We start from the raw sequence: 16422 nt of genomic DNA, 5'->3' as shown, positions 1-16422 counted from the left end.
CAGTATGTTGAGTTAGATTATCAGATAGCTATGCTCTGAGAGTTATCTTTCACCAGCGTCAGTAAATTTGGTACAGAATCGCATATTCAAAATATTGTTGTGTTGACATTACTGCTGTCCATAAATGTTGGCTGGAGGTTTTAAGGCTTGTTCTCTCTTCTCAAAAGGCCGCGGAAACCGCTGCAGAAGACAAATGGCATTGAGAGTAATGACTAATGAGGTCTCGAAATGAAGTTTAGGTTTCAAAAATTCTTTGACATACTTTTTGAGGTTCACTCGGTTGATCACTATATGTGATACACTCCTTTTGACACGACTTACTCCTTGCCGTGTAAGAATTCCTTGTCACAAGCACTGGCTACTAGCATCAGGGTATGCTTATGGCAAGCGCTGACAGCTGGTATCAATGTATGTGGTCCGATGCTGCCGCATGAATTAGATCTTGTGAAGTGAAGGTAGTAGTGAATTTTGTCAATCTTATTTGAATAGAGAAAAATAGGCTCATCAAGCTTTTCACAAATAAACATTGCTGGTTGCTCAATAGCTTAGTTTTCCTGTCAAGTCATCAGGAGTCGTGAGGTATGACATGCAACTGCCCGCAATGGAAGCCTTTTGTTATCTTATTGCTCCGTCTAACCTATAGGTATTTCTTGATGAGAACTTGTCATCTTTACTATAGAGAGTTGACGAGATGGTTTATTTGAATAGGAGCCATACGATGGGTTATATTTGTCAAGCTGCTTGTAATAGGATTGCTAATTTAATCGGCTCTGGCAGTGCTTGAATAATTGCATTTTCCAGTCAGAGCCAGCAAGCGCGGTGTCAGCCATGACATGCACTTATTTCTTATTGTCGATGTGTTACTGATACAACCAGAGGCTTTTCATTCGGAGTCGCGCTACTATCATAGACTAGACTTGCTAATTATTCTGTTTCCAAGTCTTTGGCATAGGCCTGTAACACGGCTTATTGGCTTTTACACATAGATTTGTAATATATTCTTATAATCCCATATGATACTAAAAGTATGTTTGCATAATGCCTTCAAGTGTGTTCGAAAGCATTTAGTCTTTTCTGGTAATAAGATTTTTCCTGGAATTTGTCAAGGATAGATAACTACTAGAAACCATTGTAAAATCCTCTCAGTCAACTAGTAGAATTAAGTAGACTGCATAGATAGGTCATAGTCATGTAACAACGTCTGTGAGTTGTGTCTCATATTATTACGGTCATCAATTATGGCATTACGTAATAGTTAATTCCATTTGCGATGCCTATTCTGTGTCACCAGCAAGCTCCTCATATACGAGAATGTAAAACTGTCATTGTAACTATTTCCCTAGCAGAACCTGATCCTTTATAAGTAACATATATTCCTATGCTTACCTTTATATCATTTAACAAAATAGTTGATCCTAGTACTGGCAGCATTCTTATTCTACAGGTTCTATCTGCATTAATATTTGTGTTGCGCCGGTATTTGTATGGATGGATTGTTGTATATGGTTTATTGTATATAGACAAACGGCATAAAACGCTCTCACACAGCCATTCCTCATCTCATCCCATTTTTGCTGCCCTTGTTCTAGTTTCTCTGCTAACCAGCTTCGATAAATGGTCTCTTCTCTCATATTATAGGCTATGTTTAGTTACTAGTTCAGACAGATAAAGACATCATATATGAGTGTTTTCAAAGGGCTTCAAGCTCCCGGCCCTATTATAACTTTGCACGATAATAGGTAGTTATTTTTTTAACAATTCTCTTGATTCAATAACATTTGATATCATTTCTATATTAGTGGACATTTTGTGGGTTAGTAATGTGGGGTTTAAAAGTTTGGTTATCAGGATGCATAAGTGAAGGCAAAGAAACAGCAACATAACACAGAGTTAATTTTCACCTGCAAACCATTGATTTTCTAAGCGTGGCCTGCAAAAGGTTGGCAAGTTGAAATGGCTTATAGTGAGAGTTTTGTTGAACTATGGTACCATGGCAACGTGATCAAGGTCATTTGGTTGCACATGTCTACGTTTTGAGCTGGTTGACTAGCATCTACATCATATTGTAGGTTCATTACCTACTCTTGTTATTGTGGAGGAGCATCGTGTGAATATTATACTTTCTACATTGACCAATATGTGTATAGTTCAGTTCCCATTGAGTGGCAGCTATGTTCTTATAGAGCAGCAATCCTTACTCCATTGAGTAGTGGTAAATCATCGTGCCCAAAAATGGTTTGCCTTCCCATTAGAACCAGTTTCATAGAACCAGTTTGCAAAATCAAAAGTAAATTACGAAAAGCTTATCAGCTTTACTAAGAACAAATATTTGCACCCAAAGATGGCGCAGCACGTGCCTTGCTACCCTCTATTCTTTAGGGATGTTTATGAAACTGGACCCTGACTCGAAAGTCATGTTGGTTATAATAGACTCTGCATAATAATAAATAATGTAAGGTGGCGTAATGAAATATCAATACCGACCTTAACACCATCAGATGGCAGGCTGATGATCAGCGAGGCAACGATAGAGGCTGCCATCCCTTCTAGCCATGCGTGTCTTTTTTGTTATCACACTGCTTCTGAGCCTCTCCACCTCTCAACACTTCAAGATTGGTGAGTGGAAGTTTCTTTTTTGTCTTATATAATGTTTTTATTATTGGTAGAGTGAGGATTTCAATGGCATAACATTGTTTTTTGCTTCGGTTTGTGTATTTTGTAGTCCTTTCGGGGACACGCATCATGAAAGTCCATCATAATTTGAGAACAAATACCATTACTCACATCACCACTAATTTTCAACCCTCATCCACTGGTCTTAAAGTAAACGCAGCCATCTGTAGCCCATTGCGATATGCTATCAGATATAGATGGAATAGTTTAATATTATTTCTGTTTCTTTGTGAATCCGCACGTAGAAAGTTTTATTTAAAAAGTTATGATTTAAAGCTGTAGTGTTAATGCTTCGAATGGAGAGGTTTTGGCTCGGACATTATTCAAAAGTGGCTGTGGTGTCACTACTGCAAATGGTATATCCTGGTAGGCAATATATTGTGACCTTTTGAGGTTTACCACTGCAAATGGTCACTGATCTTGATACCATTTGTATGTTCTGACATTCAAAAATGGCAGTGGTGTCAGACTTGCGCTAAAGTTTTCATTAAAGACATTAAGTTTGTTTTTCTGTATCTTAATGTTTTGTGTGAAAAGAACATAGTCTTACATTATTAAGATTCTTCATAAAATAGTGCAAAATTATTCAAATTTAGGTTCTGGAATATCAAATAATGGTAAATCTTTGACTATTTAGTCGCAGAATTTATTGAAAAATATGTTTAAAATGCTAGTGCGTGGGAGTACAGTCTGTCACCTATACATGTTTTCAGTACCAGCCACGCAAGTGACTTCTGGTTGTATGCATGAGTAAAATAATATAAAAACGTATGATTTGTGGTGTTAGCATTTGACACTGTTGTACTTTACAATGTTTTTTGCATCTAGTGTAAATTTTGGCCGTTAAAATGATCTACTAATTTCATTTTCAACTTTCACTCATCGGAAGGCCTCAACTGCAAAGCGATCTTACATCTACGTTGTTCTAGTGTATGTGCCATACCTAAGTTTGTGTTTGTAAAACCTTTAACACTAGGAAACACCTTCACTAAAAAGTTTTTATATTAGTCCAGTTGCTATATTTTCAGGTATGATTGTCAAAATTTGATTCTGGGCATGTTATGTAATGCTTAAATGTACTAGAGTCTGTCACTATGTCAAATATAAAATATTTAATTATTGTGTAATTTATTTACTGTGTTAACATGTTACACTGTTGTGTAACATAGGTATATATACATTGTTGAATACATTGCATATGTTACACTGTTGTGTAACATATGTGATAAACTTTGAACATAACAAGCTTCCGCTGCGGCTGTAACCTTTTTTATACATACACTGTTATGTAGTCATTGCTATTATTATTTCAACATATTCATGATTTTTCTTTTGTTTTTTTCAGTTCTTACTTATTGTATTAGCATCAAATCATTTTTCATTGTAATTGTAGCAAAATAGACTATCCAGAAGTTACTTGCTAATTATTTCACATTTAAACATATTTACTGTTTTATTTTTTTCAATTTATCCGAACTGCCCTAAACACTTTTCTCATGATATAAAGTTTAAAAGTTTGAATAGTAAATGTTGTATATGTTGAATAAAAATACATGTTTTTGTGTAAAAATTTGACTTTTTTATTACCCATGCAAAGCAGGGTATTCAGATAGTTTTTATAGAGTTTCAATTCTTCAGCATATTCTATAGCATGTAGAATCTTCTCAGAAGGTTGTGTGTCTGCCGCTGCCGCAGTAGTCATTGATTTTTCTAGATACGCTGATGCTCTGCTCTGTTGAATATTAGGTTTTCTCTCCCCGGCATCAGACTGCTGTATAAGACACGTGATAGAATATGCTGTCGGAACTAGTCCGTTTGACTACAGCGAAGAAGCTTTTAACCTTACCTTGACTTTTGAACCTGTGATTGTGGAAATAAGTGGAAAAGACAGCTCCTATATGGTTGCGCAAAAAGGTCAGAATCCTAAGTTGTTAGCCGTTGGCTGATTTTTAAAAATCCACAGAAATCAGTCAATTGTAATTTATTGAATAATGAAGTTGTTCAAAAAAGGTTTGACGTGAATTCTCCATTATGTAGCCAAAATAATTTTTCTATTATATATTTTGTAAAATATTTTTCTTATATTGCTATTGTGCCACGCGAGATGATTCAATCGTCATGCTTTGCTTGTCTTCAAGATGCTAATAGCTTTTCCGATATATCAAGATTTGTTCAATAAATCTTTGAATCAATTTTCATGGCTGATACAGTTTGAATTTGATTGGCAATTATTGGCCACTCATAGCCACTGTACCATCAAATACTAAGCAGACAGTCATTTGAAGGCATCATAACAGCTTGTTGTTACTCTGAATCTGTGTTAGCAACTCTTGTTGATCAAGTTTCAAATAAAATTTATCCATAAATCTTCGGTCAATGCTGTTCAAAACAAATTAAACCATGAGAGACAAACAATAAAGACTAGTAAATTAATATTATGCATAATAAAAGAAAAAGCTCTTTTTGCATAACTTTGTCCTATAATGTGGATTGGTGAGATGTTTGTGTCTTGTATAAGGTGTAGTGGATTTTCTAGGGAAGTAGGAATGTAACGAATGGGCCGGCAGATTGGAGATGTGATCTGAGTAATACTTGTAAAGCTAATCATGTTTTACAAGTGGGCTTTTAGCTAACATTATTTTTGTATGTTACAGATAATTATAGCTAACATGTTGTGTGTTAAAGATAGTTATATAGCTAACATGTTGTGTGTTAAGGATAGTTATAGCTAACATGTGTGTTAAGGATAGTTATAGCTAACATGTTGCGTGTTAAGGATAGTTATAGCTAACATGTTGTGTGTTAAGGATAGTTATATAGCTAACATGTTGTGTGTCAAGGATAGTTATATAGCTAACATGTTGTGTGTTAAGGATAGTTATATAGCTAACATGTTGTGTGTTAAAGATAGTTATATAGCTAACATGTTGTGTGTTAAAGATAGTTATAGTTAACATGTTGTGTGTTAAGGATAGTTATAGCTAACATGTTGTGTGTTAAAGATTATTATAGCTAACATGTTGTATGTTAAGGATAATTATAGCTAACATGTGGTGTGTTAAGGATAGCTATATAGCTAACATGTTGTGTGTTAAGGATAATTATAGCTAACATGTTGTGTGTTAAGGATGTTTATAGCTAACATGTTGTGTGTTGAGGATGTTTATAGCTAACATGTTGTGTGTTAAGGATAATTATAGCTAACATGTTGTGTGTTAAGGATAGTTATAGCTAACATATTGTGTGTTAAGGATAGTTATAGCTAATATGTTGTGTGTTAAGGATAGTTATATAGCTAACATGTTGTGTGTTAAGGATAGTTATATAGCTAACATGTTGTGTGTTAAGGATAGTTATAGCTAACATGTTGTGTGTTAAAGATTATTGTAGCTAACATGTTGTATGTTAAGGATAATTATAGCTAACATGTTGTGTGTTAAGGATAGTTATATAGCTAACATGTTGTGTGTTAAGGATGTTAATCATTGCTTACATCTTGTTCTATGTTGGTAGCTATTTGAACACCATAATAGTCAGACTCCACTCTTTACGTATGTACAATCTTCAATGACTTTGAATTCTAAAAATGGAGTTGTTTGCCTTTGCCCATTCACACTACCAACTTCATGAGTAAGCAACTCCTTTGTCGAGTTCACATCCACCCTATTGTTTCTATTCACTACTGATAATAAATAACTGTGCACTGTGTATGGTCAAACCGGTGCCGCATGATTGGCTGATTCCTTTCTTTCTCATATTCTTGTGGGACTATATTCTGATAACAAATAAATCTACAATAATTTGTGTAAATAAATACATCTACCTCTTGGTCTTGTTCCCGAGCAACCACGCTCTACTAAATTTAATAGGCTTTCATTAAACCTTAAATTGTCTTAATGTTTGCAACCTTGTAGATGTCATGAGGTGTAATTGTCTTAATGTTCGCAACCTTGTAGATGTCATGAGGTGTAATTGTCTTAATGTTCGCAACCTTGTAGATGTCATGAGGTGTAATTGTCTTAATGTTCGCAACCTTGTAGATGTCATGAGGTGTAATTGTCTTAATGTTCGCAACCTTGTAGATGTCATGAGGTGTAATTGTCTTAATGTTCGCAACCTTGTAGATGTCATGAGGTGTAATTGTCTTAATGTTTGCAACCTTGTAGATGTCATGAGGTGTAATTGTCTTAATGTTTGCAACCTTGTAGATGTCATGAGGTGTAATTGTCTTAATGTTTGCAACCTTGTAGATGTCATGAGGTGTAATTGTCTTAATGTTTGCAACCTTGTAGATGTCATGAGGTGTAATTGTCTTAATGTTTGCAACCTTGTAGATGTCATGAGGTGTAATTGTCTTAATGTTTGCAACCTTGTAGATGTCATGAGGTGTAATTGTCTTAATGTTTGCAACCTTGTAGATGTCATGAGGTGTAATTTTTTTTACATTCATCTAAATCACAAATTTTAAGCAAACTAGAGATATACACAAAAAACTTGTTTTTTTTTCCATTAACCAGCCTTGTTGGTTAATCTGGATGTTTCGTAACCTGGGTTCAACCAAACTCTAGGGGTTCGGTGAATGAGGTTCAGGGGTTCAGTGGGTTCGGTGCAACAACAGAAATCTCACTGGTTTCCAGGGTCATATTTTTGTAAAAATATATGTAATTTGTTGCGAGGTCGTGTATTGTATTAGTTGTTTTTTAACACAGTGATGTTAATGCACTGTTTCTTTTTGCACCAGTAACAGATATACGTATCCTTAAAATGCGAAGAAACATTTTTTTTCATTAAAGTAAGGTTTGATGAAAGCGCATATGAAACTGGTGAGTTTAGTACAGTGGGCAAGGTTAAGAACCACTGATTTATATAGACTAACAACTTGTACTTTTACATTTGCAAATAGTATTTTAACCAAAGTTGCTTATTTGAATGAATTGTCCACTTAAGCTGGATAATTCTATTAAAATTCCCATAGAGTTTGCATTAATGTTTCCACTTGTTTATTTTCTCTGTAACAAAAGTTTTGAAGCTGATGAAGTAACCTGACTAACTCAGACTCTCTTTGTCATTTCAGTCTGTGATATGCTCGAGAAGAATAGGCTGTTAGCCATATTCAACATGGATTCTAGAGTTGAGGACGGGTTCCTTGATTCACTCTCCTATAACTTGGAGATTCCATATATCAAGGTTAGTTGCTATGCATAGATTAAATGTATATGAATGCATCTATAGGATTGTTTAAAAGTCAGCTATACATATTTTCGATGTTTACTGTTGTCAGTTTTGTAACCTGTCACAGGGTATTTTCAGTATAGTCATTAAAAAATTGACCTGAATCCAAGTGAAGTCATCAGAAGATTTACCTAGTTTTGAAGTGAAGCCATCAGAAGATTGACTTAGTTTCGAAGTAAAGCCATAAAAAGATTGGCGTAAATCTTAAGCATCTATTTTGTATGGCTTTTATTAGTCCACTATTAAATTTATTGTAATACTTTTAGAAAGTTTTCGATATCCTGTTCGTGATCTCTTTACAAAAGATTCCTTTTGCTCAAAAGGACTTTTGTGGATTCTGTTTATTTGCTTTTGTTGACCTCTAATTGATTATTCTAGCATGCATTAGCTATCTTCGCAATCCTTTGAAGGTAGCAAGAGATGAGAGTTACTTCCTCATGGATTCCACCATTCACTTTCACCCTATGATTGATGTCTCAATACAGAGAGTGATGAGTCAATTTGGGTGGTCAAACATTGTCCTTATCTATAGTGGACACGCAGGTATATCCAACGTTCTGGAACAGTTGAGAAGTTTTTTGTAATTCGATTATTTCTACTTGTTATTTGTATGACTTTGTCTAGCTAAGTCGGAGCTATCACTCACGTCAAACGGGATTTGCTTAAGCTTGCATCTCTGAGTGTGCCCCATAATAAGAAAATCTCTTATGCTTTTGGCTTGTTTTGAAATAAGCTCATCTATTGTGCGAACAAAAGTGCCCTCTAAAGATTTTTATGTTATGGGGCAGTTTTGTCAACACCTATCTGAAGTTTGCCATTAGAATTAAAAAAATAAAAATAATGGTATTAATAATTATGTTGTTGTATTGTAATAGAAAAAGTTAGGCAAATTGTCTTCCCATATCCATCAGTATTACCTAGTCTAATATTACATACGAGTCGTCCTTAATTCTCATATAGATGTACACACCTCCTGGTATCATTGACATGATATTTGGAAATACTAACGAATAGCCAATCGCAGTCTGACGAGCACCAAACGTGAAACAACCTTGTAGCTGCCACAAGCAATTGTTTTCGTAAAATTTGTCTAGTTTAAATATACTCAACTCATAGCACTTAGAATTCTCTCTTTTAACTTTATTACGTTGAAATAGAATATGTATCTATATATATATATATTTCTCTATGTATGTCTGTGTGTCGTATATCTGTCTGTCATTCTGGCTATAGCTATTGTTAGAATAGCTGTTGCTGGACAACAATGCTGACGCAAAGTCATGGCCTACCACCATTAGAAGCCTAGCGCCTATGAACTAGCAAACTGGAATTACTAGCTTACTTAGTTTATAAGCTGATTTTTAACACCTGGGAAACACCGGGAGGCACAGCTAGTACTGTATATATGTATGTTATATATAATATATACTTTATATATTTACTTTATCATGCACAGCTAGTTTCAAGTTTCTGACTGGCTCACATCATGTAAGGCTTTTCATATTAATGGCTCGGCTAGAGATCTATTTGTTATTGTGTCCTCTGGCATTCTTCATAGATATTTTAATCACCTCTAGACATAGAGCTATTTTTGATGCTATCTTTTTTATGTGACAACTATCAATGTCTAATGTCTCTCATCTCAGTGCTTCCGATATATCCATTCATCGTCAGTCACCGCAGAAACACACATCTACTTGCTGTTTAATAAGTGGTGTCTTCAACTATAACTTGTTTATCACTAAACAAAACTACTAAACATTTGTACTACTAGCATGTGGTTTGCTCGAATTGTACATTTTGTTATTCCATCACTAATAGGGATTTATGAAACAAGTTGTGAACTTGTTACTGCTACAGGGTATACACGGTTGGTAAAGCTGTCAAAACTCTTGTTTGCGGGCAAAATGATGGTGAGACTGAGAGAGGTGTCTTCAGAGGAAGACATCCACGAAATGTTCAAATTATGCAAGGTGTTGGACTACAGGGAGTATGCTGTGGACCTGTCACTTGTCAATACCGAAAGATTCCTCAGGGTCGTAAGTTCAATGCTGATGTCTTGCTCGGAGTTGGTAGAACACTTACAAAATATCAGCTCAATAAACCTCTATGTGCTGTAACAAGGATGGAAAAAACATTTAAAAATATTGAAAAATGAGTCTTTTGTCCATTCCTTCCATTGTAAGATTCATAGTTCCTTATTCTTCATTGAGCAGCATGTCTGCGGCATCATTTATAAATATAGATTGTCTTTACTTTGGATGCCACATTCTAATTAATGCTATTATGTGATGCAACAATGTATGTTCAGGAGTCGCCTCACTAAAGTTGTCTCCTCATTGTTTTACAAGATTAGCTTGTGTATTGACCGTAGTGTAAAGCCTGGTTCCCATATCGATTGCTAGACGCCGGTGGTAACATGCGCAGCCAAACGCTTGCGACGCTAGGCTCTGCGGGATATGTTCACATAAAGCCACATCGTTAATAATATCGTAAACATAATTGCGTAATCAAATAAAATTTTCGCTCGCCATGCCGTTCCTATAATGGTGACCTTTACCCGTACAGTGCATTTCGGGAATGTTTTCCCTGCGGCCGTTTGCAAAATTTGAACATGCGCAAACTCTTGCGTTGACCGCCGGCATCCACCGCTGGTGCACTGCGATCCGCGGCGTGTAGGTTCCCATTTTACCGCAATAGCCTGCGGTGCTGTCGCCGGTGCTTTGCGGCGTATATGGGAACCGGGCTTTATAAACCTAAATTTCGTAATTTTTAGTTGTCATATCAACACCAAAGCAGACTCTCAAGCTAATAAACTGTATTTACTTGGTGAGCCTATTCTGGTTGTTTGTTGCAGCCAATTTACTGTAGAATGTCAGCGACTATCTAGAGGTCATTTATATTTAAAAGTTGTATTAATTGAATTTTACAGTTTTAGTTCAAAATACAAATTACTTTACATTGGCTTTCTGTTATAGCAAGTCAGGAGTCAGTGTTCAATGCGGTGTATGAAATAATTTATGGAATCATCAAAGGTGAATTGGAGGATAGCGAGGATTTGCAGAAGCCATATATTTGTATGAAGAGCTTCTGCGTTTTTTTTAATTGTTTTGAACGCTCAGGAAACCTCCAAACCAGAGTACAATCTGTTCATAGCTTCAATCATAAAAGTAGGTAATTAGGTTAGCTTTGTTCTCTTCAAATGACTCTTTGCTTTCAAACAACAAAAAACTTGCATTGATTGAGGGCGTAGTCAGTTATCAGGTTAGAATTTGCAAAGAACTTTAAAGTGAAAATAACTTTTGATCAAACTTATTGCAAAATGAAATGGCAAAAAAATAATACACTGTATCAAGATAAGCAACTTTCATTCTAGTCGCAAATAGAAATTCTGAAAATTTGTTATAGTGAAGGTAACCAGTTCAAATCTCTCTTTTTCATGGCTCTAATATCGATACGTGAAACTTCTTTTGCCAAATTTAAAAACCTTACACAGCACTAGTTATTAAGACAGGCGCAATCCAATCTTTAGCTTAAAGGTTGACTTGCAACAAAATTTACATTACAGACGGTTCCCTACTTACGAACATTCGAGTTACGAACAACCCGTACATACGAACAGGTCTGCGCGTATGTCCGCCGCTAATACCGACGGTATTACTGACGTATTAGCGGCGGAAATAGGCACTACTCAGAAGCCCAATCCAGCATCCACCTTTCTCTGCCCAGTTCGTTGCAGCGCATAAGTGCGTGAACGTATCTCCAGTGCGCAAAGAACTTTTTTATTTTTACTGTACGTATTGTAAAGGAATTTGCCGGCCTTTACTTTATTGGTTACCCTACTAATATAGCACTGAAGCAACTTACGAACAAATTCACTTTACGAACAATCGTTCGGAACGTAACTCGTTCGTAGGTTGGGAACCGTCTGTACAGTTATTTGGTATCATAAAATTCACCATGTCTTACTCTGTTGTGTTGTAGGAGCAAGATATATGGAAATGTGATTACAAGCTCTTAAAAGCTAAAAACGAACAGTTATTCGCAGCCATACAAGACCGCCGTAGTTTGGATTCCCTTTCCAAAACGGCTCAAATGGAACATAGTTGTTACAAATGGTTTCTGTTTACACTTTCATGCAACTTTATTCGTCGAAATATTTTCACAAATATACTTCACGCATTCAATAAAACCATGTCTATTGTTCTTACGCGTCTGTTTTATCGTCATTGTAATGCTGTCACTTTTAGCAGTGATATCTTATAACTTACTGTAAAAATTCATTTAATTTTTTAATCTTACCTCGAAGGAGTACATATATCATTGTCTGATAATCATGACGAGCCTGTTGGTCACCTATGATAATCGAAAAGTGCTGCAAAAATTATTTGCGAAGTATTGGGTCACATGATCAGATTACGACTTGATGATTAGACCAAACCGAAACAAAACTGTAAAGTAGCGAGCATCTATATTTGATACGGGGTGTTCGGTAAAACCCGAAGTGTTTGTCATAAACTAGTGCTATGATAAGTTTTATATTGAGCTTTTTATTGGCCTTTCAATTCATGTGAGAACATCACGTGACAAGACGATAACCAAACTGTAATGACTACGTCAGATAAATAAAGAGATTCCAATCTGCGACTGCTTTTCGTTTTTGAGCTTTAAGAGCTTATAATCACATTTCCACATATTTGGCACCTTTAACACAACAGAGTAAGACATGGTGAATCTTTAGATACCAAATAACTGTAATGTGAATTTTGTTGCAAGTCAACCTTTAATGAAAAAGCTGCCACGAGGTCATTAGTTGAAGGTGTCTCTGGTCATCAGCATTTGTTAAACATAAAAGAGCGAATTGCAATCTTGGATCATGGGGCTTTGCGTGTTCTCTATTGTTAACTTTGTGTTCAGTCAAGACTATTTTTTTGTTAATTTATCGATTATTTGTAATAGATTATTAATTATTTAAAAGTATATGGTTTGCAGTTACCAATATCATGAACTTGGTATAGTTGGCCAATGATAATGTTGATCCAAATCATTTTGTAAATCATTTGAGCAGGTTTAATTCCCTGGTACTTTTTAATGTTTCATGAATCTTGTCATTGACCTTGGCAGAGAGCCTTTCTTCATAAAGAGCTCTTAGTCATGCTGTAATGGTGATAGCAGAAACACTAGATTCCTTTTACTAGGTTTTTCCATTCAGTGTCTGTGCTCTATGGTCCTCCATCAATAATTTTAGAACATTCTATGCAGTTGATAATGAGCAGAAAAGCATTTTTAGCTAATAGTAGTAAGCAGAAGACAAAGTTATGGAATGAGAATTAAAAGTAATATCTGAGTTGTCTTCTCTTTGCATGCATGTAATGCATACTGGTAGGTAGGCATTTTTGCAGAGAACAGTCTAGTGTATTAGTTGTCTGCTCGTAACATAGCTAATTTGAGCTTCACATCTTCTTTAAATGTCTCTAGTTTATGTATTAGATCAAGCAACTGTAGTTACAACATAGTTCTCAGTTCAAAGGTCTGTTCTCAGCATCTAGCTTCTATTGCTGTCAGTCATGAGGTTTAGTTGGTTTAATTATTTGCGGATTTCTCATCTCCTATCTCACCTTCACATCGCTCTCAAAGTTTTGCTATTCTGCTGAGCCATTTCCACAAGATATAATTTGTTGTCATGTAAGTTCCCATATATTACAGAAATATTGTGTCAGAGTTTATCTCACACCTTTTGTTTTCCTTACAGGCTCTCATGGAGGGTATGATAAGCGAGGCATACAGTTACCTTCTCCTAAACCTGGTAATGTTCTCTCATGCACTAACAATACTTCAAGTCTGCAGTAGTTTTAATTAACTTTGTCGAGTTACTCCACCATAATACAATAGACGCTCCCATAACGTAACGTAAACCTCCTTTTATGTAAATTCCACTTAACATGAATAATTTGTGAAGTTTTTGCTTGGTACAGTGTAAAAAATTCCGTAAATAACGTAAAGTGTCAAGTCGGTGCAAGTTATCAATTTGGATTTCAATAATGGGAGTGCCAGAGTTAAAATTAAAAATATCACTCTCTCTTGCCACACTTGGGTGAGAAAATGATGTATATGGGTATCACTATTATATACGAGGGCGATTCGATAAGTAAAGATAATTTTACAATAAGTCAAGTTGTAGTTGAGTTAGATACTTTTTTTCAACATAATTGCCAGACAAGTCAACACATTTCTGCCATCTTGGTTCCAGTTTCTTGATCCCATCTGCACAAAATTCTGCAGATTGCCTTCGTAACCATTCGCTCACAGTAGCTTTACCTCGTCATGAGTCTCCATATGAATCCCTCTGGTATAGGACTTTAGAGCACCAAAGAGATGATAGTCAGAATGTGCAAGATCAGGGCTGTAAGGTGGGTGGTCCAACAGTTCCCAACCTAGTTGGTTTATGGTCTCAATGGTTCGAGTGGCAGTGTGGGGCCTTGCATTGTCTTGGTGGAGAATGATGCCACGAGATTGCATGCCTCTTCTCTTGTTCTTAATGTCCTTCTTGACTTGCTGTAGCAGTTGGCAGTAATTTTCCCTGTTTACCGTGTTTCCCTGCTCAAGAAAGCTTACTGTAATGGGGCCTCTCACATCCCAAAACACTGTCAACATCACTTTCTAGACACTTCTCTGTGCTCTGAACTTCTTTGTGACAGGAAATGATGGGTGTTTCCACCTCAATGACTGCTGCTTTGACTCTGGCTCATAGTGTGCCACCCAGGTCTCATCACAAGTCTGTTTAAAAAGGAATCACCTTCTTTTTGAACCCTGTCCAGATTCTTCCTAGACATTTCCAATCGCTTAGCTTTGTTGGCATCACTGAGCATTTTGGGTACCCACCTGCAGCACACCTTTGAGTACCCTAGATCTTCATGAAGAATGGAATGCACTGTTCTAATGGAGATGCTCAATGATTCAGCAATTTCCTCTACCTTTATCCTCCTGTCCGCTCTGACAAGCTTGTCCACAGCCTCTAAATTGGATGGTGTGGCTGCCTCTTGGCCTGCTTGACCTTGGTTCATTCTCAATAGAGGTCCTTCCTTCCTTAAAACTGCTAGCCCATTTGAAAACTCTGTTTTGGTTTAAACAACTGCCACCATATTGAGCTTTCATTCTCCTATAAATGTCACTTGGTCTGACTCCTTCACTTGACAAAAATCTTATTACAGCTCTCTGTTCAATATGTGAGCAAATTTCAAGAGGGCAGCCATTTTGAGATAGTCTCCAAAAAAATTTATAGCCTCAAAGTTATTAAAAAAGATTACAGTGTGAAGACAACACCTAAAAGAACATAACTCCAAAAAGTTATGTTTGTATCACAATAATATTCTAACTTATAAGGAAATTACCTTTACTTATCGAATCGCCCTCGTATATTACTACCCTGACAGTTTAGTGTGCCGTGGGAGATCATCAGGTGTGTCGATAAAGCACGGAGAATAAGGATGTGCACAATTATTCTAAAATACCTAAATCTTTTATCCTAATTTTCACCCAGGCCTCGTACAGACAAATGGACACACAGGCACGGCTCTTATAACAGTGAAGATATATTTTGTTTTACTTTATTTTAGAGTAAACTGTTTTTTGCAGCATAAACCTTGCTGTGTAGCAAAAAAAATGAAAAGAGTCAATTTAAATTGGTATTGAAGATGTGCGCCCCTTAATTCAATGTAAAATTACCATAATCATAGACCCTGAATCAAGTAAAAATGATAACAAAAGAGAGAAAAAGTGTTCGATACAAACCAATAATAAGACAGTTACTGTTCAGTCATTAAATTAAAACATCAAGTCTAGTTTTTTTCCTTTTTGAATGGGTTATAAGGATGAGTTTGGAAGGATCTTGGAACGGATTAGGCAATTTACATCTATTGTACTGTTCATATAACGTAAAATCGCTATAGCATAAATGTTCTTGGAACAAGTTACTTAGGTTGTAGGAGCGTTTTCCGTACTATAAAGTCACTCATAAAGCTTTTGTATTGCTTGAGATGAGCATTTGAAATGCCATTTTGTATCAGTTTTAGGATCTACTGCTATTTAATCATGTTTATCTGCTAACTGACTGTTAGAAGCTTTAGTGTGGAGCAAATCTACACTAAAGTGGTGAGACTTACATTTAAAGAAATGAATTACATAAAAATAATGTATTTTATCTAATTCAGAAACTTTCATTCTAGCAGCAAGCAGAAAGTCTGAATGAAAGCTTCCGTCTTCCCTTTTGCCTTCCCCTGTATCATGATTCTCTCTGTATCATGATTGCTTAATTTAAACTAAAAATGGTAGCCAACCTTAACAAGTATCTTTTATGTCAGCTCTGCGGATACATCGGCAGGCCTATACATAGTCAGCCATGAGAAAAACACCGTTCTTCATCTATTGTGTAATATATAGTGCTTTAACTTATTATAATTCAAGGTTCCGCAGTTTGACCTGTGATATCTCTTTGTAACTGTTGATAAACATCACAAA

At 35.9% G+C, this 16422-nt stretch overlaps 1 protein-coding gene across 1 annotated transcript; it reads right to left on the bottom strand.

The window, feature by feature from the left end:
- Positions 1-14208: 14208 nt before the first annotated feature.
- LOC137407851 (histone-lysine N-methyltransferase SETMAR-like) lies at positions 14209-14969 on the bottom strand. Its single transcript, XM_068094231.1, has 2 exons — positions 14702-14969; positions 14209-14549 (listed from the first exon to the last, which is right to left on the bottom strand). Exons 1-2 carry the CDS (start codon positions 14967-14969, stop codon positions 14209-14211), a joined length of 609 nt encoding a protein of 202 aa, XP_067950332.1.
- Positions 14970-16422: the final 1453 nt, after the last annotated feature.

The sequence above is a fragment of the Watersipora subatra genome, chromosome 11 (assembly GCF_963576615.1).
Source record: "Watersipora subatra chromosome 11, tzWatSuba1.1, whole genome shotgun sequence".
In the NCBI taxonomy this organism is placed as follows: Eukaryota; Metazoa; Bryozoa; class Gymnolaemata; order Cheilostomatida; family Watersiporidae; genus Watersipora; species Watersipora subatra.
This window is presented reverse-complemented; position numbering and strand designations above follow the sequence as displayed.

What these genes read in the sequence shown, in the direction of transcription:
- LOC137407851 (XM_068094231.1), bottom strand. Translation starts at nt 14,969, where the DNA reads ATGAACCAAGGTCAAGCAGGCCAAGAGGCAGCCACACCATCCAATTTA. An exon ending in GGACAGGGTTCAAAAAGAAG is followed by an intron (nt 14,550 to 14,701) that starts GTGATTCCTTTT and finishes TGATGTTGACAG; the next exon opens with TGTTTTGGGATGTGAGAGGC.